A 25106-nucleotide genomic window follows, 5' to 3' on the forward strand; every position below is an offset into this window, starting at 1 on the left:
AAGTTGGTAGGAGGTGGCTGAGAGCATCTTTCTGGACCAGCTACCCTCATCAAGGAGTTCTCACAACAGAGCTGATGCTTTTAGTAACACCTTCTTCTCTTCTCATTTATCCTCATGTTGTAAACTGGACTCTCATTATTTGAAAGTTGTTCCCTCATCTAATGAAATTATCCTGAATGTCTTCTATGTATAATATTAAATGGTTGCCTTTGCAAGAGTCTTTTGTGTGTGCATTGGGGGGAGGGTGCTTCAAATAAAATATTCTCCAATATAAATCCTTTGCCCCTGAAATTGTCACTCAAGAACAACAGGATCCTTATGTTCAGATATGTGCATGACTGAGCAGCTGAATTTTTATTTCATATGTATAAACATTATTTGTGGATACTCCGTACTGGTTTGACATGCGGTCACATCCAGAGTCACCACTCCTCCAATCCACCTCCTCCGTTGCAAAATATAGCCTAAAAGACCACCATTATTGGGAAAAATATCAGACAACTGTCACATTACCTATCTTAGTGAAATCATAACAAAGGCTTCCATTAGAAGTGACATAACATAAGCTGGAAGGGGTTTTCAATTCCACTTAGATTTCTGTTCCCTGTTCCTTCCCTGAAACGTCTCACATTCTTGGCATGTTTTGTGAAAGCTTGATTAAAGTCAGGAAATCTGGTTTTGTACCACTCATTCATTTCCTGAGGGGATATTAAACAGAAGAGAGCAAACAGGAATGCCTATTGTCAGGTCTGTGAGAAGATACGCACTGTTTTCAGTTATTAGATGAATACGTAAACATGTAAAAAACCTGAGAGTATTAGCAGAGACTATTTTTTTGTGTGCAACTAAGGGAAGGGGATAAAGGAAATATTGTATTTGGAACAGTGGTGGAGGACCCATGAGGAGGAACATGCATCATCTTTCCATCATTTTAAATGCTATTTATGACATGTGGATTGAAAGAAGCATTTATTTTGTAAGAAAAAAAGAATCTGTCAAACTATCCTGTGTAAATTTATATGTAGCGAAGCACTACTAAGTACATTCAATATGTTTGTGACAGGTTTTATCAGGGGGGCAGCGAGGGAAGAGATCAGTGAGAGCTGACAGATAATTTCATCTCACAAATACAACGAAGTATAATTTTACCTGCAGGTTCTTGGCTGCAATTTTTTCATCCCATATCTGGATGTCCCTCAGAGCAGCAGCCAGGCCCAATGCTGAGCAGGAGACATTGGCACACACAGCAGCACTGCACATCTTCTTCATGAAATCTTTGTTTGCCTGTTTTGACAGAAGCATACAGAGAGGACATGGTAAATAAAGCAATCCTCAGCACTGCTTCTGGAAAAGAAAGGCTGTAAAGCAATGTCAACGGGAAAAAGCTCTGCCAGTCTGCCCCCCGCCATGCCCTCGCCAGGCTCACCTTCCAGCTGAGCCTCCAGGGAGATGGAGCCCCAGCAGTATCCACATCCTCTAAGAAACATGGGAAAATGCACATGGCTCCACAGCTCCACACCAGCTGCAGGACTTCTGGCCTGGCAATGGGCATTCCCAGCATGCTGCAGTCAAGACAAGCCTTTGCCCTTTTGCTCAAGGGATGCTGCTGGGCTGGAAGGACCCCTCAAAGCACTGGGAGCCCCTTGGGTGCTGTGGCACAGGAAGGATCTCCAGCATGGGAGGATGTCCCTTTGTAGGGCACCAGGAGGGTGGCTGAGCAGGGCAATGCATATCCCAGAGGCTTTCGCTTCTCTGTATGTGTGTGGGGCAGGGAGTGTTTCTTCCTTCATAACTCTGGTACTAGTGTGATCTGCAGCAGTGCTGTGAAATGGGGTCATGCAATGCGAGGCCTGTCCTGTTGGGAAAAGGACAGTCTGGGAGCAAGGCTGGCAAGACCCTGTGATGCCAAGTGCTCCCGTTCCAGCAGCATTAGACAGCCCATATGTTGTCAGGTGCAGGGCAAGCAAAGCTGTCCCCTGTGCCCAGTGTGCAGTGGAGCAGTGGTATTTATCATGGTTGTGTTACGTCTCCTGCTCGGTCCCTACTAATTATTTCCTGCCACACTGTAGCGCAGGATCTCAGAATTGTTTTGGTTGGAAAATACCTTTGAGATCATTGAGTCCAGCCATTAACCCATCACTGCCAAGTCCACCACTAAACCATGTCACTAAGCTACACATCTACACATCTTTTAAATACCTCTAGGGATGGTGACTCCAGAAGCCTGTTCCAATGCTTGAAAAACCTTTTGGTGAACGTATTTTTCCAAATATCCAATCTAAACCTCCTGATGCAACCTGAAGCCACTTCCTCTTGTTCTATTACTTGCTACTTGGGAGAAGAGACCAATCCCACCTAATTACAACCTCCTTTCAGGTAGCTGTAGAGATCAATAACGTCTCCCTTGAGCTTCTGTGAGAGCCTGGAGATTGAGCTTGTCTCAAACACCACTTACATTCCGTAGTGAGAGTCAGAGACAGGAAACTGAGCTTGTTTCAGGCACCATTTGCATTTGACCATGGGAGGCCTTGAGCTTAAAGAAGCAAGGATGTTGGCTCTCCATACTGAGTAGATAGGACTGTTCAGATCCCTTTGTTCAAAGCTGATGGGCCTTCGCAGGAATGTGAAAAATGCTTACCTCAGAGGAGGACTCAAGTGGAGGGAGTCAAATAGCTGACACCACCATATGAGGGACACTGCTCCTGTTCACTAATCTACACCCGTCATTATCATATTAACACCTCTCCATGCTTCATATGCAAATGATGGATAACACCCCAAAGAACATGAACGTAAAAGGGCATGTCTACAGTCAGAGGGAGAGCTCCCTCTGATGATATCAATGATACCCTGGGTGAAGAGGATCAGTGACATGTCACTGGATCCAAGGGTAGCAATACTTCTCTTCCCTCTCCTCTCCTCCTCTCTCCTCTCTTCAAGTATGTAGAAAGTTCCTATGTTAAATTTTGCTGAATGAAGCCATTTCCTTGCTTATTGGTGATGGTGGGGTTGGCTGCCTTGCAGGATATTTACTTCTGGCTCTGGGGACAGCCCCTTAGTTCAGACTGATGAAGCTGAGAGAGATGTTTGAGGTGATGGGCAGCAGTGGAGGGAGTTTTCCCACTGTGAGGGGAATCCCTAAGAAGCAAGCAGGCTGCTTTTTGCACGATACGCTGTTTGCAGATGGGTGAGGCATACTTAAATTCCAGAACAAATAAGTTTTGTCAGACCATGCAAAAAGTAGTCCTCATCTGCTCACAGGTCTTGATATCCACTAGCACCAAGCACAACCTTCCCAGCAGGATATACCAGGAGTTATTTCACCTTGCCAAGGATATACCCTGTCAGAGTGCTTTTTGCTATCACCATGATTGCTGAAAGGAAATCTGCTGACTTGTGCGGGTGCAGGGGTGGGTCCGAGCCCCAGCCTGGGTTCATGGTGGAAGGGGGAGGCCATGAGGGCTGCAGCTTTCCACAACTGCTGCCAGCTGTTGTCTATCTGTCTTCCTGTCTTGTGTCCAGGCAGCCTTCCTTTTCCTGCCCGCATTCAGCCCTGAAAACTGGGCTTGCAGGAGGGATGCGTATGCACTCATCTGGGTGAGACCACACATGTATGTCTCTGGGTGTGAAAGGAAATAATCCCCCAATCTTGGTTATGCCACAGTAGGGTCCTCATTAGGGGTAGACAACTAGCCTGTTGATTTTGCAGTAGAAGGTGTGGAAATGGGAAATATACCCAGTGGACTGACTTACTCAATCCACTACTTTCATATACAGTGCATGTAGAGGACAGTGGAGAGGAACGGATGAATGTGACTTCTGGCTCCAGTGCACACAGGTCAAGCTTGCCTTCAAGACCCCAAGAGTTTCACCTTTTTAATATTCTTGGTTAATTAGCAAATTAATGGTTAATTAATCCAATTTAATGGTTGGACTTGATGATCTTAAAGATCTTTTGCAACCTAGTTGATTCTATGACTGATTCTAAATCAAGAAACTATTCTGGAAAGCTGAGGCAATAAACTGCAAAACTTAATGACTTAGACAGCAGCTTTAATGCAAACATGCTTGGGTGAAATACTACATCTCATGAAACAAAGACGTCCCTTTTACTGCATCCATGCTGGCACACCACACACCAGCACCACGCGCCAGGGCTCCAAGGACACTCACACTCCTGGGCATCCCTGCCCACCCCCTGGGGCTCACCTCACGCTTCTCATGGCCCGGGAGCCCATCTCAGCCCCCCAAGGCTGTCAGACACTGCTACATGCTGCCAAACTGCATTAATGAGTGCTCTCCCTAAATATGGAGTGGGGGTTAGCCAGCATGTGATAGGAGTGTGGACACTTGGCCTCTAACCACATCAGTCCCAGCAGCCTTGCCCAGGGTCCCTCAGTGGCTGAGCACTCCCAGCTCTGCTAAATGCCAGGCAGACCTGCTGACCTGGGAGGTGATGGATAGTATTCAGCTAGACTCCTTCAGACTTTTAAAACATATCCGTTTTTACTGATCTTGCTGCACTTCCCCTAGCAACAGTTCTGCTTGAAGAAATGAAGGCACCATCCATCCTCTCCTCCCTCCATGCTCATCCTGATGGGATCGCTGCATTCCAGTGGCAGTGCAGGTAGCAGACCCACAGCGCCTGCCTTGATGCACCCTTCCTGGCAATACACGGATCTCAGATCCCATCAGAAGTTGAGAGCTGTGAGTGTTCTGTATGCTGCCACAAGGAAGAGCATGAAAAGAAAGTTGCAAAGGGCTCACGCCTGCGTTCTTCCTGTTAGATGCTAAATAAAATTACCTCAGGAGACTATCTCCATTGGAAATTCCAGCGTGGAGCAAGCTGAGCCCTGGAACCTTGGGAATGGGCAAGACAAATTTAAGTGAGGTAGATACAGTGGAAGACAAGTAAGTCCCAGTTGCAGCTGGGACCTTGGTGGGAGAGGACTGGTACTGAATTTAGACAGCACCAGCTTTCCACTGAAATAGGGCAGTTTGAGACTGAACATAACGAAGTAGTTCTTCACTATGAGGGTGGTGAGGCACTGGCACAGGTTGCCCAAAGAAGTTGTGGCTGCCCCATCCCTGGCAGTGTTCAAGGCCAGGTCGGAAGGGGCTTTGAGCAACCTGGTGTAGTGGAAGGTGTGCCTGCCCGTGGCAGGGGTTGGAACGGGATGGTCCCGAAACGGTTCGAGTCTGTATGAAGCGGGCACGGCGCGGGAAAGCCCTGGCGGGACGCGCGGCAGCCCGGTGTGTGCTCCGTGCGTGCGTGGTGCCTTCGCTCCCACCACTGCAGCGGGTGGCCGCGCTTCGGGGGCCTGACTGCCTCAGCTGGGCCTGCCGGGGTCGGCGGAACCCGCGCGCAGGGGAACGGTTCCCCCGTGCCGCGTGTTGCCGGCCGGCGGCGGCGGGCGCGGGGCGGTGGCGGCGGCCGCCTCCTTCCTGCTGCTGGCGCGGGGGTGGCGGCGCTGGCGCGGCGGGGCCGGGGCATCGCGGGCCCGGGCGCCTCCTCCCGCTCCTGAGCTCCGCTCCCCATGGCCGGGAACTTCTGGCAGAGCTCGCACTAGTGGGTGCCGCGGCCGCGGGGGACGGGCGGGGGGGGCTGCGGGCCACCGCCGCTCTTTGTCCATTCATTGCCGGGCTGGGGGCGCGGGGCAGGGCTCTGCCGGAGGCCCAGCGGGGGCGAGGGGCGCGGCGCGGCGCTGGGCCGCGGGTCCTGGCGGCGGCCGGGCCTGCTCGGCGCGGAGCCCTACTGGGAGCCCAGCTGCAGTGGCCGCGTTTTCAAAGTGTCCGGGCTCTCCGGGAAAGGCGTCGCGTCCCGGGGCCGTGACCGGGTCTCGGGCGGCCGAGGCAGGCAGCCGTGGTCCCTGCGGTGGGGTATATTTTCTCTCGGCGGCGGGGCACCCAGGCCGGGCTGCATTAAAACACCTCGTGGTGAGCACGTCGAGGTTTAAATGGGTGCTTGTGAAGTGCTATATGTAACTTAAAGCTTGCTAGTAAGTGTCAGTGTGTAAGGTCTGTAAAGGCAGTTTAGTTTGCTGTAGGTAAAGGCTAATCCTGGTCCTTGCTAGATAGTGCTTTTTCGTGTCTGTGAAAACCTGTAGAGAACGCTGGCTTGAGAGGATTTTATGTGGCTTGGTTAAAGGTCACTAGCTCTTCAGACCTGAGCCTCCATCTGTAATCTGTTTATATAGTAAACGGTGTAATCTTGGCAAAGAGTTGCTGACATTATTTTATCTCCCTTTAGTTTACAATGGATTTTGGATAAACAAGATCTATTGAAGGAACGCCAGAAAGACTTGAAATTTCTGACTGAAGAAGAATATTGGAAGCTACAGATATTTTTTACTAATGGTAAAACTGTTTTATTTTTATTTCTGCAGTAAAATTTGTTGTCTGCCACATCTAAATGCAAGTTTGAATTGCCTAGAGAATGTAATGTTTTCATTATGATATTACATATACTTTTACAACCTGTTTTGACAAAGAACTAGAATATCAATAACATTGGCATTTGTTCGTGGTATTAATTCAGGAGAACCTACGGGCAAGCTAGCTGCACATACAATGTTTTAATGTGTCACGGGACAAATCACATTTGTACATTTAGTACATTTTCTTATTTTCAAGAGGTTCTTAACCAAAAAGGAGAAGCAAGGAGAACCTGCTAAGCTAGTATAGTAAGGGCTTAATGTAAACAATAATACTCAGACCGGGCTTTTGGTGGGCCATTAAGCAGTGGTGTTTTGTCTCATCTGTGCAGTCCTGTTGAAGAGCAAAGCTTGGAACTTGTTGCTAGTGCTCAGTTACGTTCCTTGAAACTTGCACCACAGCCTGTGTCTTGCCTTGTGACTCATTCCCTAGCACTGGGTGGCTCTCACGTTGCCTGTAAGTTTCCAAGAGCTGTTGGCAGGCAGCCTGTTCTCCCACAGTGTCTGGGGCTTGCCTGTGAAGTTATCTAAGTCTTACTTGGTCCTGCAAAGTATTTAACCATATGAACCGTTGTGCTAGAGCATTTCTGATTACGCAGGCACTTAAACTCTTTTCTGTGCAATAGTTCAGCATTAAAAAAACCCCAAACAAACCACTCCCTAAGCAAGGATATTGCAAAGGAGCAGTTTGTTTGCAGACAGCTGCTTAAATATTTTTTCACTGTAGTCTTTTAAAGTAGAGAATGCTATCTAGCTGGGCTGGAGACAGAGAAGTGACTTTCCCAAGGCTGCTGAAAGATGTTATGTCAGTGCTGGAATGGTATCTGTGAAAGATACTTGTCCCAGCTTCTCTCTTAGTATAGCTATTTTTGTAATAATGGTGTCTGCTGCAAATCTGATTGCTGTGGATACATCTGTGTTATCACTTACACAGCACCAGGAAATCAAGCTAGTAATGATTTACCTATTTGATCAATTCCTGAAATTCCTTGAGTTTGAAACAAAGTGTTATAGCTTCATAACGCAAAAAGAGAAGATGGAGTACTGGTATTTCTAAAACTGTATTTCTATGCTAATTTTCACCAGCATTAATTTCAATTACAAAATAGGCTTTTAAAAATGTTTCACTTCAATATTTTTCTTGAGTAAACAGAAGTTTATAAGGTAGACAAGTTGGTTTCAGTTTGTGGTTCTCAGGCTTCTTTTTATTGGCACTCCTTGCCTCCCCTGAAGATACAGTGTGCAACCTGCAGCAGCTGGAGGACAGCTCTGCCATCATCTCCTTTGTGCATTCGTGAACACAGCCTGCCATGGAGGAGAGTGGTGCTGGGCTTTCACCCCTTTGGTAGCAAAGTGAGCCACTGTCACAGGGAGGATGAACAGGGGCTGCTGTGCACTGGTGGCACCTCAGGCAGAGCTTGCCTTCTTCACACCCTTGATATATGTTGTATTATCAACACCTGCCTCTGAATAGGACCCTGCTTTGGGTTCATAGAGCCTCCCCCTCTTCTCTCCTACTTCTTGCATTACCTGAGTAGGGATATGAGTCTTAGGCATGGCTTGTCACATTCACAGTGTGTCTGTCCAAGACATGGTTGTTACCTAAAGCAAGCAAAAAATTGCCTGGAGAGAGGCAGTTTCCTGCTGCCTTCTGTTTGGAAAACAAGTACAATAGATGACCAACTGATTGTATGGCCATGCACAACTATTCAGAATGTTAATACTTTAAAGAAGGAAAACTATCATCTTCTAAAATAGTTCAAAAAGGGAAACTGATGTTGATTTCTTTCTTTGGATCACCAAGTCTTAGTAGAGTTTTTGGTTGAAAAGCACATTAATTGATTTCCCTTTGTGGTTTAAGGCAGAAGCTGTAATGTTTGTGTTGCGGGCTACTCAAGATATTCAGATTTTAAATAATTTTTATTAACTTCCCGCTGAAACCACTTGTGTTGTAAACAAAAGGGAATAAGTAATCCAGTAGTTTCTTTTAAAATAATTTAAAAATTAATTACAAGTATTGGACTTTTTCCCAACATATACATGCTTCCATTTCATTAAGTCTCTCTAAGCTCTTGTCCATTTTTTTCCCTAAACCACACTTGATTTTTCTCTGACAGCAGATGGCCTAACCATTCCTGAAAATCCCATGGGAGTAAGAAACATATTTGGAGAATTCTGTTTATCTGCATATTTGATTTTTTCCTGATGCTCTGGTAGCAGGGCAGCTTTGCAGCCCCATGGTTTAATCAAAGGAAAAAATCCTTTCAGACCTCCCAAGGTATGCAGATAAATATTTTAATATTTGTAGAGGTACTGCATACCAGGCTTAACCTCCTTTCTGGCAGTATTGCTTGTCCTACTGTCACCAGCTACTAAGAACGAGAAAAATGACTGCTACTGCTGAACCCAGGACACACTGGCAAGCCAGGCTCAATTTGGCATTCTTCTATTTAGGAAAGGAGTGATGTGACATGGACAGGGACTTAATGTTGCTTTGGGTAATTATAGTGGGTATCAAATTAATTACCTTTTCCTGTGGGAGGAAAAAAGTTGTCAATCATCCATGCTGTTCAGGGTGGTTTTCTCCTTTATCTCCTACCTTCCACCCTTTTCTAGCCAACAATGCCCTTGATATTTGCGTGGTTTAAAATGCTGTGATGCTCATTAGAAGTGAGAGTAGGGTGTAGCCTGACTGTTCCCAAGGGATATGGGATAAGAGCATAGGGAAAAAAACCTGGACTTGAGTGCTTAAGTAGTGTCTGAGAAACATAGCCAAGCCTTGTACAGAATAATGGCTGCAAGGAAGTATGGGAAAAATAACAAGTAATAACCTTATGTTTCACTGTGCCATTCTCTGTATCCAACCACTGCACTTAATCTCAGCTTGATGCATCTAATTTGCTTGGCACCTTTCCTTTGCCTGGGAGGCCAAACAAGAGCTACCTGCACAGATGACACCAGGGTTGTTTCTTGGCCAACTGGCAGAGGACCACTGTGATGGAGCAGCTGACTGCTTCCTCTGGTCTCCCACCCCCTCTCCCTGGACTAAATATGTCATTTTTTTAACACCTGCTGTCTCTGCCAAATTTAATGACCATGTTTGTGTTGGCAGCTTTAGTTGTTTGAAAAAAAGCCCAAAACAGAACCCAAAACATCATTTTGCATGGCACTGAAAAGCCGTAGACTTATATTTTAAGTGCTTGATTTTGTTTTGCTCTAAAATGGAATACTCAAGCTTTACCCCTCTGAGATTTGTGTTGTCATCTTCTTAAAGATCATAACTGACTTTGTACACAATGAAGTTACTTTTCCCTTTTCAAAGGTGTCCACAGGCTTCAGGATGCAGTGCTGCTTCTTCAGCTGCAGGTCTGTAGGTTTACAGGAACGCGTTATTTCACCAGAACTACGTATCTGAACTGGGGCAGAAGACTGCAGCTGCTCCTTAGCATCCCCAGAACTAGTCATGTGTTGAGATCCTGTGCTATTTGGTGTCAAGTTGTTGTAAAAACTCAACTCAAGCTTCTGTTCATTTTTTTTTTTTAAGTTATCCAGGCTTTAGGTGAACATCTTAAATTAAGACAACAAGTTATTGCCACTGCTACAGTCTACTTCAAGAGATTCTATGCCAGGTAGGACTGTTTACTATGATGGTACAAGAATAAAACATTTGCTAGGCACATTTTGGTAGCCCTTTTAAAATGCAGTTCTGTATTAAAACCAGTGCCACGTTTGTTTTCTGGATGGTATAAAACTTTTATGCTAATAAAGTTAACTTAAGCTTTGCTTTTTCAAAAGGAAGTGTGGTGCTCTTAATAGATTAATCGTTCTACGTGTATGAAACAACATATTATAATTTTGTTATAACATTTCAGATATTCCCTAAAAAGTATAGATCCAGTATTAATGGCTCCTACGTGTGTGTTTTTGGCATCCAAAGTAGAGGTATGAAGTATTACGATTTTTTAATGTAAATTATGTGATGTATGAGAGAGAGAAAACGTTTAGAACTTGTAAATTTTTTGTCATTCTTCATGCTTTGGGGTTTGAAACCTTCTCTCTTTTTTTTATATAGATTTCTATAGCATTTGAGAAAAGGAGATGGAGAAGGCCTTCAAACATGTTATTTAATATTTGATCTTTCAGTTTTGTCTGAACTACTAACCCTGAAGGACCTCTGAAAATTGGAAGGAGTATTTTAAATGGCTGTTTCACTGTGATACAGTGTTTACATATTTACATACTCAAATATCTCAAATTGTGCAGTGTCTCCTTTCTGGTGTGTTTTTCCTTATTTATGTTTACTCAGACTTGAAAACCTAATTTGAAATTTTTTCCTAATTACCCTTTTCCCTTTCATATATTTTCCCTACATATAGTCAGGGATTCTCAGAGTTTACCACACTTTCATTACTTGTATTAAAAGTATATTGTAGCTCATACGTCATCTTTGAGAAACTATTGTAAGCAACTGATCCATTAGTGTTGAGAAGGCTCCGTGCCTCTACCATTAGAAGTCCACTTTGAATGTGGCCTAGAGTTAGCATCAGCTGGGCACTGCTCTTAATCCTCTGTAATGCAGGAAATTTTTCAGCTGTTTGAGAAGTGTCTACGTAATGGAAAAAAAAATAATCACAGTGGCCGATTTGTGCTATGTCAGTGCAAATGAATTTTACAGGGGGAACTCAAATACCTAGTGATAGTAGAAGCAGTCCTGCTAAACCAGTGTCTGCATGTGGTGCTGTTGTCTGTACAAATACTGTGATACCTTTCAGTGTTTGGAAGAGTATTGGAGAGAGTATTTTAAGCCTTTAAGAAGGTACAGACATAGAGTATATATATATATACATGTACCTTATATTTTAGAACGAATACTAGAAGTCTGTGCAGCCCTCCCTATGCTAAAGTTTCTGCAATTTTAGAGGGCATCTTTAGCAGTAATGTTTCAGCTATACACTTCTCTGGAAGAACAGCATATACAGAAAATTTTCAGCTTGCTGACTGTCTCAGCAGAGGAGCTAAGGCTTCATGGAAACATAATAAAAAGGGTAGTTAAAGATAGGTTCCTAAAGGCAGTTTTTTCTCCCAAGTGGGTTAAGGAAAACCACTATACTTTCTTGAAGCCCTCTTGTCTATTTTATATGTGGAGTGGTAGCAAACTGAGCTTTTGTGGCTTTAGTTCCTTTCATAAATGTTTACTGTTCCTCACAACTCAAACAACAAAGTAACTAACTGATGAAAAAAACTCTTTACCTAAGAGTTGACCCTCTTCACCTTAAAACGAAAGAAAAAGGGGTGTGTGGGGGGAAAGAAGTACTGCATAAAAGAAGCCCAGTTTATTAAGAAGCTATTATTTTAATTTGAAAACAGTGTGAGTATGTAGTGTTTCAGGGGGTTCACATCATTTATCATTCTTTTTATTCAGGAATTTGGTGTTGTTTCAAATACAAGGTTGATTTCTGCTGCTACTTCTGTATGTAAGTATCAGTGATTTACATTACACTGTTTAGGTACCTCTATAGGGAAATCTGACATTTTCTTTGTGGGTTTTTATGTTTGCTTGCTGTTAAAAGGTGTCTTTCTATCATGTTTTGGTGGGGCTTGTGTGTTGACTTCTAGGAGCCAGTTAAAGCCATTTAGAATAAATAACTTCTGTTTCTAAATACAGAAACAGATAGGTCCTTTCTGTACTAGTTTTGGTTGATTCTGATTGGAACTTATGCCAAGCATAAACAAAACCAAAGTAATAAACTACTGAGGTTTATAAACAGTCTCAAGTAGTAAATTGAATTCTGAACTACTCAAAAGGTAGAATTGGAAACTTAGGGCTTTATTTTTCTGCTTTATAAAAGAGATGGCTTAATGGAAGTACCTGTTTTCAGAATTATTGGAAGGCTGTATACCTCCTTGGGGTTTTTTTAATCCTTTTTTCCCCCCAACCCCATCATAAAATTAGTCTTTGCACATGATATTTATAAAAGTACATTTTATAACCTATATATTGTTCACAAATAAATGCAATAAAATCACACTGTAGTTACTTAATTCTCTATCTTTTCCACTCGCCTTATATTTCCCAGTTCCTGTAACTTGCATCGTATCCATCAAGTTCTTAAAGTGATGGCTTCCTTAACTGAATATTATAATTTGACCCAGAAGGTCCAGCTGCTCTCAATAGACAATTCCTGGCTGTGGTCTTCAAAATGTAGGTCAGTGCTTTTGAAATCCCTCTTAGCCATTGAGGGGACAGGTGACTGGCTGTATCTGTAGCCTCCACATGCAGTAAGTATATCAGTCCATGGGGCTGGCCATATGACAGTTCCACCACCAGGGACTGAAACGCATCTTCAGTGCCAGCATAACTAAGACCAGTACTGGATTTAGCAGTAAGAGTTGCTGTTTTTTACCTCAGTAGCATCTCAAAGCACAGATCTATGTGGCAGTTTTGATGAATCAATGAGAAAGATGGATTTTGGTAAATATGCAGTAGCTGATTTTACTTGGACATCTGGTCCTGAGCTGTGCTGTTTCTGAAAATCCTGTGTCAGAATCCCATAGCAGATTTTCCTCCCAGTTATTCCTTCAGACCTAGAAGCTCTGCCTGCCCTGAAATACTCTGCATTTCATGGAAGTGGAGACCGTGGTGTCATTTAAAATCTTGAATGCTGGAGGATCAAGCCTGTGTAAAAAAACACCACATGAAAATCTCATTTGGATTTAGTGTTGGAAATGAGATCCTGAAGGGATCATCAGATTCGGAGTGACATCAGTAGGCTGATAGCTCTGTGAATGATAACTCATGGAAAGTTAAGTGACCATAAGCTAGTTGTTGTTGGTTAATCAGAAGATTTAATAATGCCCAAAGCAGCAGACAAGTGTCTGGCTGAGTACCTGTGCAGATCTACGTTTCAGGTGTATTTCTCTTTCTCTTTGAGGATCTTGAATCTTATAACTTAACTTTTCTCCTTCAAATAAAAACCTTTTGTACTGCAAGTAGTTGTGCTGCCTAATGGATGTGAAGGGCTATATACATATGAAGTAACAGAAAGGAAAACAAATAAAAGTGTTAATTACATAATATTTAACATACTGATTTTTCTTTACGGTAGTGAAAACTAGGTTTTCGTACGCCTTTCCGAAGGAGTTTCCTTATAGGATGAACCATGTAAGTATTTTGTTTAAAATACAGCTTGATCAAATAAATTAAAAGACAGATAATTGTAGCGGGAAATCTTATCTTTTAAATTCTAAGAAAGAAATATTTTCGTACTCATATGTCAGGTTGCTCATAATGAGTTTCTGATAGATTTTTGGCAAAGTCGCCTTTTAAAAGTCATAAATATTATATAACCTCCTTTCCTTAAATTGTTGACAGGAATGATATATATATATTACTGAAATGGTAATGTAGTATGATGATAAGAAAGATTTTTAGAGCTCTTTTTTGAATGTTCTTGTTTACAAATACATTGCTGCAGGGAAAGTAAATAGCCCTTGCACCTGGGATGCTTCCAAGCTTGCACAAAGGAGCAGTTGGCTTACAGAAAGCAGTTCTGGTTTTGCTGTAAAATGTAATGGCTTTTGAAAAATAAATTTATTTATGCCTTAAAATTTAGGTTTATCAGTGGTTTTCAAGGCATTCTTGGCCACAATGTTAAGAATTTTTGTCATTTTTTCTTGAAACCAGTTTTGACCTGTGCTGGAGTATTGTGAAGGTTAAACCAGATCTAATTATTTTTAGATCAACTGTGACAAATACTATTTTTTTGTTGGCTGGCTTTTCACCCAGTCTAGAAAGCCAAATGATATATCAAGAATATAAAATACCTAAGTCTTCACAGTAAAACTGCACTGCTATTTTAGAGATAAAGGCAAATGGAAATATATTTGGGAATATTGCTTTCCTATAGCCAAAGCAATCTTTTCTTTGTTACCACTAATATGTCACCATCTCTGTGGAAAATTAAGAGCTGATTTAATTACTACAATTGGACAGAACATTAAATGTGAAATTAAATCTGAAAATACTTTAAAAGGCCATTTGGCATGTTAGCGGTCTGGTGAAGAGGCTTTAATTCTACAAAAGGATTTCTCTGTTGCTGTTAATTGTTAATACACTGGAAACAATTCGTTACTGCAAAGTGCTGGAACAAATCAGATGAGTACTGCGAATTAGGTAGTCTCTCCCAGTAAAGTTGATCCAAAATGCTTAAATGCATTGTTATTACGGCTGGAGTTAAGTTACAATGCTGGTAAGGAAATTGCTAATGGTAGTTTGATTTTTATTTGGTTTTGTAGCTTCAGGTGAAATGCATTTAGGACTGTTGGAAATGTGTGTTGAAATTCTGGATGGTGGTTAATTCTGCTGTCTGAAACATGCTGCTGTTTAACTGTGATTTTACTTCTTTGCAGATACTAGAATGTGAATTCTATCTCTTAGAATTAATGGTAAGTGGGGGTTTTCTGGTGGCTTGCTTTTTTTAATTTTTTTTTTTTTTACTGTTGCCTCAGTTTACTTTTTACTGGTGAATATTTTGAATTTTGTGCTATGAAATATGCGTTATGCTGTCTTCTTTCCTCACCCCTCCAATTTTAGAATTATGTCCATGCAGGTCTAGCATTTACATTTCCAGCAGAATACCATAATTACTGTGCTGTCATCTAAGCTGAGTGAGGGCGTTCTCACTTCCTTGTGTTGAAGCTGGACTTAACAGAAAGAGGGCATATTGTGGGAGCAGTGGGGCCAGGAGGATCACCTTTGGCTTTGCATCCCAGTGGTTAGGGCACTGTTAGGAAGGGTAACATGAAAATTGTTTCCAGAACTGTTTCTGTTTTTAAAAGAAAGGTAACTGTATATAAGTCCTGCTGCAGAGACAAGGATGTCAGCATCCTTATTTCCCCAGATGAATGGACTGTCAAAAGCATGAAGAATTGTATTCTTTCTATGCCTTTTTCTTCTTGCCTGGAAGAACCTGGAGCTATGTTTCCTGCATTTTCTAGGGCAGCTGAAAGGATGCAGCCCAGGCTTCTTAGGGGGCTTAGATAACGTGGTGCTCAGTTTCTGTCTATAGGCAGCAAGCTTGCTCTACTAGAGTGGTTCTGCTCAAGTGCAAATGCAGAGGAGAGGAGAGAGAAGCCAGGGAGGAGTCTAGCGAGTCAGGCAGCAACCAGGAAAGGATATGTTTTGGGAACAGGACACAGAGGAAGCTGTATCAAAAGTTTTTGTTTGTGCCTAGAGTTGTTATAACCCCTTTATAGATAACCTGTTTAGATTTAGTGCTAGATACCTCTGCTGTACATGGCAGTAACTCTTGAGTTTTGAATACATGACTTTTACACAAATAACTGCGTTTACAAGAAGTTAGATTTTGGGAATTAACTTAGTTTTTCCAGTATGCTATGTAATATATAGTATGTGCAATAACTGTCTCACTTCAGTGTTCAGCACATGTAACTTAACGTGGCTTTTCCCTATAGTATTCCTTCAGTATATAGTTGGCTGCTTTCTGTGAGAGGGTTACTCTTTCTTGTTTACACCAACCTGGGCCTGAAAAGAGGGGATTTGAGAGCAGTGGATTTTTTTTCTTTCGTTTCTTTCTTTCCAAACCAGTGTCAATTATTTTGGCATGCTTTCCATGTATGGTATTTAGCGACAGACTGTTTTCTGGCAGTGTTTTGTATTTCCAAGTGGGAATTATGGGTTTCTAAGCAAATGAGGTTTCAGTGTGCTGCAGATGTGGCTTTCTCTGTCTCTTAGGGGAAAGATGTTGACGGACTGGCAACCATGCTATGTAATAGTATTCTAGAGAGAGCTCTGCCCTCATTAGAACAGGGTTAGGTGTCAGAATGCTACTTAAAAAAATAATCAGTAATTGACTTGTTAACCAGATGGTTTTAATATGAACTGACAACATGTTCTGCATTGTAACCTAACTTTCATCCCGTTGACATTTTTCCTAGGACTGCTGTTTGATAGTATATCATCCTTATAGACCTTTGCTCCAATATGTACAAGATATGGGCCAAGAAGACATGCTGCTACCTCTCGCATGGTAATGAAGACAGTGATTAACAATAGTGCTTCCTTGCAGCAAGAAAGCAAGTATTTAACAGCTATGTTTCAAAGGTGGTTAAGCAAAAGCAGGCTTAGCTGTATTTGAATATGAGGGGTGCCCTAGTTAACCTGTGCAGGATATGTCCCTGACATAGCTTATTCTGTCTTTAGCCCTGAAATGATTTTACTTCACTGAGGTCTAATTTTTATTTTTAGACTAGATCTAATAGCACAGTTTTTTATGCTACAGAATGGTGACTATGACTAGAGGTAATCTTTTTCTATCAATGTGGGCTTTCTGCTGTATCTTGTAATAGAAGGTAAAGCAGTATATAGGGGCTTTCAGCTGTGTTAGCAGAACTCTCAATCTTGAACTATTTCTCAAGTACAGAAAGAGTGAAAGTACTACTTTTACGCTTGCTCTTGTTTATTTGTGAAATATGGATAATTATTTTACGGTGTATGTTAGCACCCTCCGCAGAAAGATATTTATGGTACTATAATAGTGCTTCCGAATAGACTTCTGCTGTGATTACAAGGAAAAAAGTGAAAGGGTTTAGTTTTTTTACAAGGGAAGAGATCTCTTCCCTTTGCTGTTTTGCCTTGCAGCCTCACAACTTCTACCATCTGAGGAACTGGCAAAATATGTATAAACTGACAGCCGTTTTTGAAATCATATAGTCTAAAGGTGAATAGGGCAATACTTACAAGTTCTTTCTTGCACAGGAGGATAGTGAATGACACATATAGAACTGATCTTTGTCTGCTGTACCCTCCTTTCATGATAGCTCTAGGTAAGTAACAGAAGTAATATCTCTTGCCATGTTTAAATGGATGTATTCCATGTGCTGTTTATAAAACATAGAATGTTTCTAACCATATAAAGAGTGGATCTTTGTTCAATATCCGTGTCACCTGATCTTTGCAGCTTGCCTACATGTGGCCTGTGTTGTCCAGCAGAAGGATGCAAGGCAATGGTTTGCTGAGCTGTCTGTTGATATGGAAAAGGTAATTCCTGCCACCTGTTGTGGACTGACCAGAAATAGTAGTCATGGTTATAAAACTACTGTTTTACATGTCTGTGGTACTGATTTGAACTTCATTCAGTGATCACATGTTAGGTACTGTTGAAATTAGGTGCATCTCTCAGGGAGAGAGACAATGTCAGGTCATTTGGTTATCACCCTGCTCTGAAAGTGAGGACAGAACCGTTGCAAGTGTTGCTGTTTTTCAGATGGAAATACAAACCCCATATCCTTTGCAGTTTTTTTTTTCCAGAAAATGAATTCCCTGTGGTTTTCATCATCCAAGATTGCCAGCATGAGTTTGACATTTAAATTCTAGTGTATGTGATTTTCTGATTCACCTTTCAGCATCATGCCTGCATACTGTTCTCATTTTCTCCCTATAATTGTGCATAGAATAGCAGAGTGTAGAATGTGCTTAACACTTTCAGGATGACCAGGACCATGATGTCAGTCAATGTTAAATAGAGGAACGCCAAGATTATTCGGTTGAGTTCCTGCTATTGAAAATCTGTGTCAAATAATCCGCTTCTTAAATTTTATCAGGTTCCAAAGCGCAGTTGTTCTCATACCAGTAAGAATGTTCATCTCCACTAGTTCCTCTCAGTTTTTAGGCTGATTTATTTAATCTTTGTTTAGCTCCAGCAAGCAAGCTGGAGCTTGCTTAGCACTCATGCTCCTTATCACACTATTTCACTTGGCACATATTTTTCAGTCTTCCTTTTTTGAAACTGTCTGGAATTAAATAGAGTATTACGGATGAAACACACCATTGCCCTCTGTGCCCTCAGTATTGCCCTTTAGCCCACTGATGGTATCCTGGCATTGCATTTTTATTCCAGGATTTGTCTTCATATTTAAGCACAGTGTGGATGCTCAGCTGCATCAGGCACTCTGTGAATTATGCTGTCATGCATATAAAAGCAGAATGACAATAAATTGGCAGCAGAGGAGAACCAGCCTACATTTGAGAGATAAGGTTACCATAAGCTTGGTACTGAACATGTTTTAATATTTACATGTCATGGTTCTCATGCCAGTGATACAATCTAAGCATGATTTTTTTTTAACATTAACACTATGGACCTTTTAGCCAACTGTGACTTTTGTTTCAAGGATATAGAATCAAAGTCCATGTATTAAAAAGATTTTTCAATGAGAAACTTAACATGGGCCGGCAGTGTGAGCTCGCAGCTCAGAAAGCTAGCCATATCCTGGGCTGCATCAAAAGGAGCATGACCAGCAGGTTGAAGGAGGTGATCCTTCAAGGCCAGGTTGGACAAAGCCTTGGGTGGCATGGTTTAGTGGGAGGTGTCCCTGCCCATGGCAGGGGGGTTGGAACCAGATGATCTTAAGGTCCTTTCCAACCCTAACTATTCTATGATTCTATGAAAGAAGTCGACTTTATTGAATTAGAGAATAATTCATCAAATTACGGACTGAACATTGTCCACCTTTTATACAGAATATTGCATTAGAAATTTAATAGGAAATAAAGGTAGTTGAGGTTCAGTAGATAGAAAATGTCCAAACTGGTAGAGAATGCTTACAGTTCCAGAAATGGAATATGAAATTCCAACTATTCTTACTATATGTATATAAAATAATAAGAAAGAATATTCTAAGAATAAGAAGGATTCAGACACTCCTGGACTCTTTATTTCTTGGAAGGAGAGAATTAAGACCAATGTCTTGTGGTTTTGGGCTTTTTGTTTTTCCTGTGCTGTGCCTGTGATATGTATAGAACATTTCTAGCCATTAGTTATTGTATTAGTAATCCATTGTCATCTAGCTGCAGTCATGCTGCCAGGTGTCTGCATTTTCCCTGTAGCACAGTTGTAAGCTGTGGCAGTAGTTGCAAATAAATAAATAAAAAGCTGTTTAGCTTGCAGGGGACAAGTGGTATATACAGTTGAATGGGAGGGAAAGTATTGTGTTCAGGCTTCCTTTCAAAATTAAATCAAAACCTAATTATAAAAATGGTTGATTGCGAGCCCAGATTAAATATGAGACATCTCTGTTTATAATATGAAAATTGTGCTGCTTAATTTCAGTTAAGGGCATGTTTAATTAATTGCACACTTAAACTGACTATGGCAAAGATAAAATCATTATTGTGTCTGACCTTAGGATCTCTTTTCTTTTTAATCAGATTTTAGAAATAATCAGGGTTATTCTGAAGCTGTATGAGCAGTGGAAGAACTTTGATGAGAGGAAAGAGATGGCTACTATTCTTAGTAAAATGCCTAAACCAAAACCACCTCCAAACAGGTACTGTAATTCCTTAATACGCCTTTCACATGGAAAAATTGGAATATTCAGAATGAGTTGATATTTAATTTCGGGTGTAGTGTTACGTTTTTATGGTGCAGACCTTTCTATTACAAACTGCCAGTCTAATTGTTCAGGAACTAGTGAGAAGCAGAATACATTGTTTAATGGAGGGCATTAATGTGATTAGAATATAATCAATACAACTTAGCAGATGTAAAGAACCGCAGTGTGAGGCTCCATGCTGGGCCAGATCTGTTGGAACTAGGCCTGCTTGATGTCGTATTTAATTACTGTGATTAAATATCACTGCTTAAATATCTGTACATGACGATTCCTGTGCACATGCTTACGTAATGTGAACTTTGACATGCTGACTTCAGAATTGGATTCAGCAGGCAGCTGCGTGGGGATATATTGAAATTATTCTTCAAATAAATAGACTGAAGTTATTTATGCATGTGGAGAATAACATTTGTGTTTTTAATGAAACTGAGCCAAATATCTTAACCTATTTGTGTATATATTGGAAGTATTTTCCTTCAAAAGGTTTTTACTACTTTCAAAATACTGTATTTTTAATTATTAAAAAAAGCCCAAAACAACAAAAAACCAAAAATGTAATATGATGCTTCTTTTTGAAGACTTTTTTTTTTTTTTCCTTCCAAACAGTGAAGGAGAACAGGGTCCAAATGGTAGCCAGAACTCTAGCTATAGCCAATCTTAAGACATTCCAAAGAATTTCTTTATGGACCACTTTGACTCAAGACACCCTGGGATCTTTCCTGTGTTCATGAAATGGACAGAAGGTTTTAGTAACATCTTTGACAAAGAACTTGAAGAATAAATAGCTTGTTTGTGTCAAGCATTTTGAAAGCTTTTTCTCTAAAACTGCATCATTTTCTCTGACGCTGGAGCAGATGTACTAAGATTTTTCAGTGTAAGGAATCAAACATTAAACCAAGCTGCAAAAGGTTAACACCATCCACTCAAAACAAGTAGGTCATTATTTGGTTTGTTTGCTTTGAGGAAGTTGTAACTTGTCATGGAAGTGAACTATTTTTAAAGCGACAGTAACCTGAAGCCTAAGTGTAACTGTGTTAATGACTTGTGTTGTCTTCATTTTGTTTGTGACTGAGGGAAGATAGTGCCCTGTATGTTAAATTTATTCATTACCCTGAGTTCTGTTGATTTTTTTTAAACAATCAATGTAGATTCAGTAACAACACAGCAATCCTTCAGAAACAAAGCCAGCAAAGAATATTGTTACAGTTTTAATGAAAGCTGCAGGAAAGAAATTCAGTTCTTTTTTCTTTGTTTTTTTGATTAGAAGAAAGCTGTTTTACTCAGTAGATATACTTGGAGGGTGTTTTTGCCATGAAGCATAGTACCCCAGCTGACCAGAGAAGTGCAATATGTATAGTGATTCTGCAGTTTTCTTAAACATTTCAAGTGTTACGAATTAAAAAAACCAACATACTATGACTTCTTTTTTTCTGCAAGTAAGCGTTCTGTGTAGTACAATTGGAATAGTTCACAATCAAGTAACAATCTGGATATGATTACCATTTTTTATGGATTTTGTTTTGTATGAGATAAACACTGCTAGTCTGCCTTCACTGTTAGCGTGAATTTGTGTGGTTCATTAGAGTTTATTTAAGAGGTTCAAGATTTCGGTGAGCTTCATCCTAATTTTAATTGTGATGTTAGGAGCAACTTTTTAGAATAACTGAAATGGGATTCCTTGGTTAACTATGGGCTGGAGAAAATGAGATTCCTTCAAGCAGAAGGCCGTATCCTGTGTTCCTTACTCAGGCAGATACCCCACTGAAGTCAGGAATTGGCCTAAATCAGATTTCTTGATTTTTTTAGATAACTTTGTTTCTAATTCAGTTCTGTACAACTTCATTTTGAGTAGTAAGACCAAAAATATCAAACCTGAATGACAGAGTGCAGTCACATGGTTCTCCTTTTTTTATTTTTTTTTTTTCCCCCTTGAAACAACACATGTCAATGGTCTGAAATCCTGGAGGGAAATTCTTAAAAACCCTTGTTCTGTGATGCATCTTGGTTCCACAAACCATCCCCTTAAAAAAACCTCAACAGTTTTTGTGAGTAACTGTCTGTCTTTGTAATGGGCTGGTCATTCAGCGAAATATAACTGAAGTGTGGTTGTATGTAGCTCCTTTGGCTACTAGCATTTATTTCTGTTCCAGTCATTTTTGTAACACATTAGGCAAACAAGCCCAAACATCTTGGTCTTTGCTACTTTTGTTGTAATTTCATCCATATCTTTTATAGACACTTGATTGATGAAGTGGAATTTGGCTATTTGCCTCTGTTTCTTGAAGTCTAAAATGTGCTATTTGTAATGTGGACTGGGGGAGTAGAAATAAATCAATGCAACTTGACCGCTGTGTGGAGTTCTTTAACTGTTCTTTAGGTAAACATGAGTCTTCTCACAGATACCACATAATCTGCTGAGAGCAAATGTTTTGAAATCAGGGATTTCACACCATTAATTAATTAAGAATTCTGTCTGGAGTGACTAGAAGTTTTCTTGCTGCTCAGGAACCTTTGCAGACTTAACTTCACACCTTAATTAGCTGTGTGACCTAAACCTCAGAGCTAAAAGTTCAGGCACTTCTTGATGGTAAATAGAAGTCATTTTTCTACTGGGGAGGTTAGGATAGGTTTACCAGCTGTGATTCCAGTGTAAACAGTAAAAGGATATTAAGTGCAGTCAAAAGAACTACCAGTGATGATGGATAGTTGTAAAAAGAAATATGTAAATTGGAACAACTGGAAATGGGACATGATGTGAATTCAGTAGCTTTGCTACCAACCAGACAGAAAAAAACCCCTACCTTTACCATGCTTCATTCAAAGGAGAGAATGTGTAAAAATGAGGTGTATCTTTAAAAGAGAGGTATCTGAAAATCTTCACAGATACATGGTTACAGGTGACAGTGGAGTCTCAAAGCAAACACAGTCCATCTATGCCAAAGACCTGAGGAAAAATCTAAATGGAAGCAAACTGATCTGGATCAGACAAGTTAACTCAAAACCCGTAATTTGAAAAGCAAGTTAAATATATCCTTATATCCATATAAGGAAGATACATAGTAAGACACAAAGGATCATCGACTTTGACAAGATACAAGTAATTCGAGAAACATGTTGCAAAAAACTACCAAGATTAATAAAAACTGGATCTACCAAGACTAATAAAAATTATGAAAATCAGAGATACACAGTGGCCTTCCTATTAAAAAATCCACAACTCTTCAGATCAGAAGAGAAAGCTGAGGTCTAGAAAAATCTTAAGGAGTGTGAAGACTGATGACAACTGTTTGTCGCTTCTGACAGAAGAAGCAGGAGCATGCAATAAACACAGTATGTGACAAGCTGAGAAGCAACAAAGGGAAGGACTTTTCACAGCACCTTGTTACACCCAGTGCCACCTGCCGTGAATGCCAGGAGTTTGTACTGATAATTTACAAATACCCAAATATACCAGGACATGCAAAGCCTGAAGGAAGTATCAGAGCACTCGGAGGAGTAAATGAGAATAATCTGGGGATTGTATCACTGCACACTTACCCTGTTTTATGTTTTCTTCAGATACTTAGCACTGGTTGCTGCCAAACAAATGGGCTATACAGATCTTGGTGTGACCCAAGATAACTGTTGTTCATTCTTTGAGGTTATGTAGTTCTAGGTATTCCCAACAAATTTTAACATAAACTACAAAAAGCAGCATTGGCCACTTAGATTAAATTCTGACCAAATGTAGTTGATGAGATCTCCTTGCTTTGTTCATTTGTACACTGAAGTTGGGTGTCTCAATCAATATAGCTAGGCATGCTTAATTACACATTTAGATAAGCATTTTCAATGTGACCTTAATGATCTAGAGCAAAAGGCATCATTAGTCCTGGCAAGTCCTGGCACAACACAGCCAGCAGTGAGCTTCCGTCATCCCTTTGACTATGTGCCCACAGCGCTGGCGGACCTGACAGTCTTAAGTCATGGTAAACAGGCAAAATCATAGGATTTAGCTAAATCCAACAAAACCGTTGGCATCTGTTACTCCCCTTACTCCCCTGATGCAGTCTGAAAAAGACCTTTCCAGAGTAAGTGCAGAGTAATTGACCACAAGGTAACACGCTTACTCATCCTGGTATTTTAATTTCATCTTACTCCTATTAATTCATCAGTTAAACTAAAGCATTTATTTTGGAAATTGGTCTAAATTCCGGTTCTTAAAGTTGTTTGGGTTTTTTTTTAATGGATTGAAAATAAAGTGTAGCAATAAGACCACTAAAAAGACAATGATTTTTTGAAAAAAAAAATAAAAAATGCACTCATTATTACGACAGCTACACTACACGGTCTTTAATTATTACTGGAGAGAACAGAAATCTCTGTAAGATACATTGTCCAGCAGCACAGCTAACACAGCTGGGTAGGCCAGCTACAGTTGTCTAGAAACAAATGACTGCAGAGACTGCTGGATCTACTAGAAATAAAATTCTATTAAGATTTCTTCTCTGTTCTCTAAACTTGAGAAGGTTTATTTTTTAGGTCCTCTTCTCACCATGCAGACTGCACTGTCAGAATGGAAGAGACGTAGGATAAGTGCACCATGCCTGCAATACTGGTTAGAGGAGGACCAGAAATTTGAATTCCTTCTTCCAGACATCCTGCAGAGTCCTGAATTTCTGTGCTAGGACTTCAATTTTCTAGAAGGCAAAGCAGCTCACCTTTGCTAGTGCCCCTGAAATGCTAACAGCATTGAAAATAACAACCAAGCAAACAAAAAAATCCTTACAATGATAACTATGCAAATTTACAGGTGGGGATGACACGGGTTGGTTTGTTTTTCAAAGTTTAAGACATGCAAATTAACGTACATAAAAGAAGAAAGGGGGGTTAGTAACTTCCTCAGATTCCTTATATTTTCCAGCCTAAAATTACCTCTCTTTAATAATAACTTCAAATACAGTCAAGTTCTCACTTGATACTGAGCTGCTGAGAGAAGTTGTTGACTGAATGCTACAGCATTTTGTGCTCAGAAACAGATCTGCATATAAAAATTAATACACTTCTAAATAAGGAATCAACATTTTGAACAACAAATATTCTAGCATCAGGTCAGTTTCCGTTTGTGTTTTCTGATCAGTAGTGCTGTTTTGACCTTACAATTGTGTAAGTACAAACCTAAACATTTGTACTTTACTTGTACTCCTTGATAACACAGCAAATATTTTAGAACTCCAGCTACACATGAAGTATAATAAATCTGTGTTTAGGGAAGTTACA

General features: G+C 40.6%; 1 protein-coding gene across 1 annotated transcript; it reads left to right on the forward strand.

Annotated features, from left to right (window-relative positions):
• Positions 1–5474: 5474 nt before the first annotated feature.
• Positions 5475–20685, forward strand: CCNC (cyclin C). The gene is made up of 12 exons (XM_080616146.1): positions 5475–5569; positions 6251–6357; positions 9979–10063; positions 10307–10376; positions 11857–11908; positions 13541–13596; positions 14844–14879; positions 16392–16483; positions 17212–17279; positions 17414–17493; positions 19663–19781; positions 20454–20685. The coding sequence occupies exons 1-12, from the start codon at positions 5538–5540 to the stop codon at positions 20506–20508; spliced, it is 852 nt and encodes a 283-aa protein (XP_080472272.1). The 5' UTR covers positions 5475–5537; the 3' UTR covers positions 20509–20685.
• The last annotated feature ends 4421 nt before the right edge of the window (positions 20686–25106 follow it).

The sequence above is a fragment of the Psittacula echo genome (genome assembly GCF_963264785.1).
Source record: "Psittacula echo genome assembly, chromosome: 4".
Lineage (NCBI taxonomy): Eukaryota > Metazoa > Chordata > Aves > Psittaciformes > Psittacidae > Psittacula > Psittacula echo.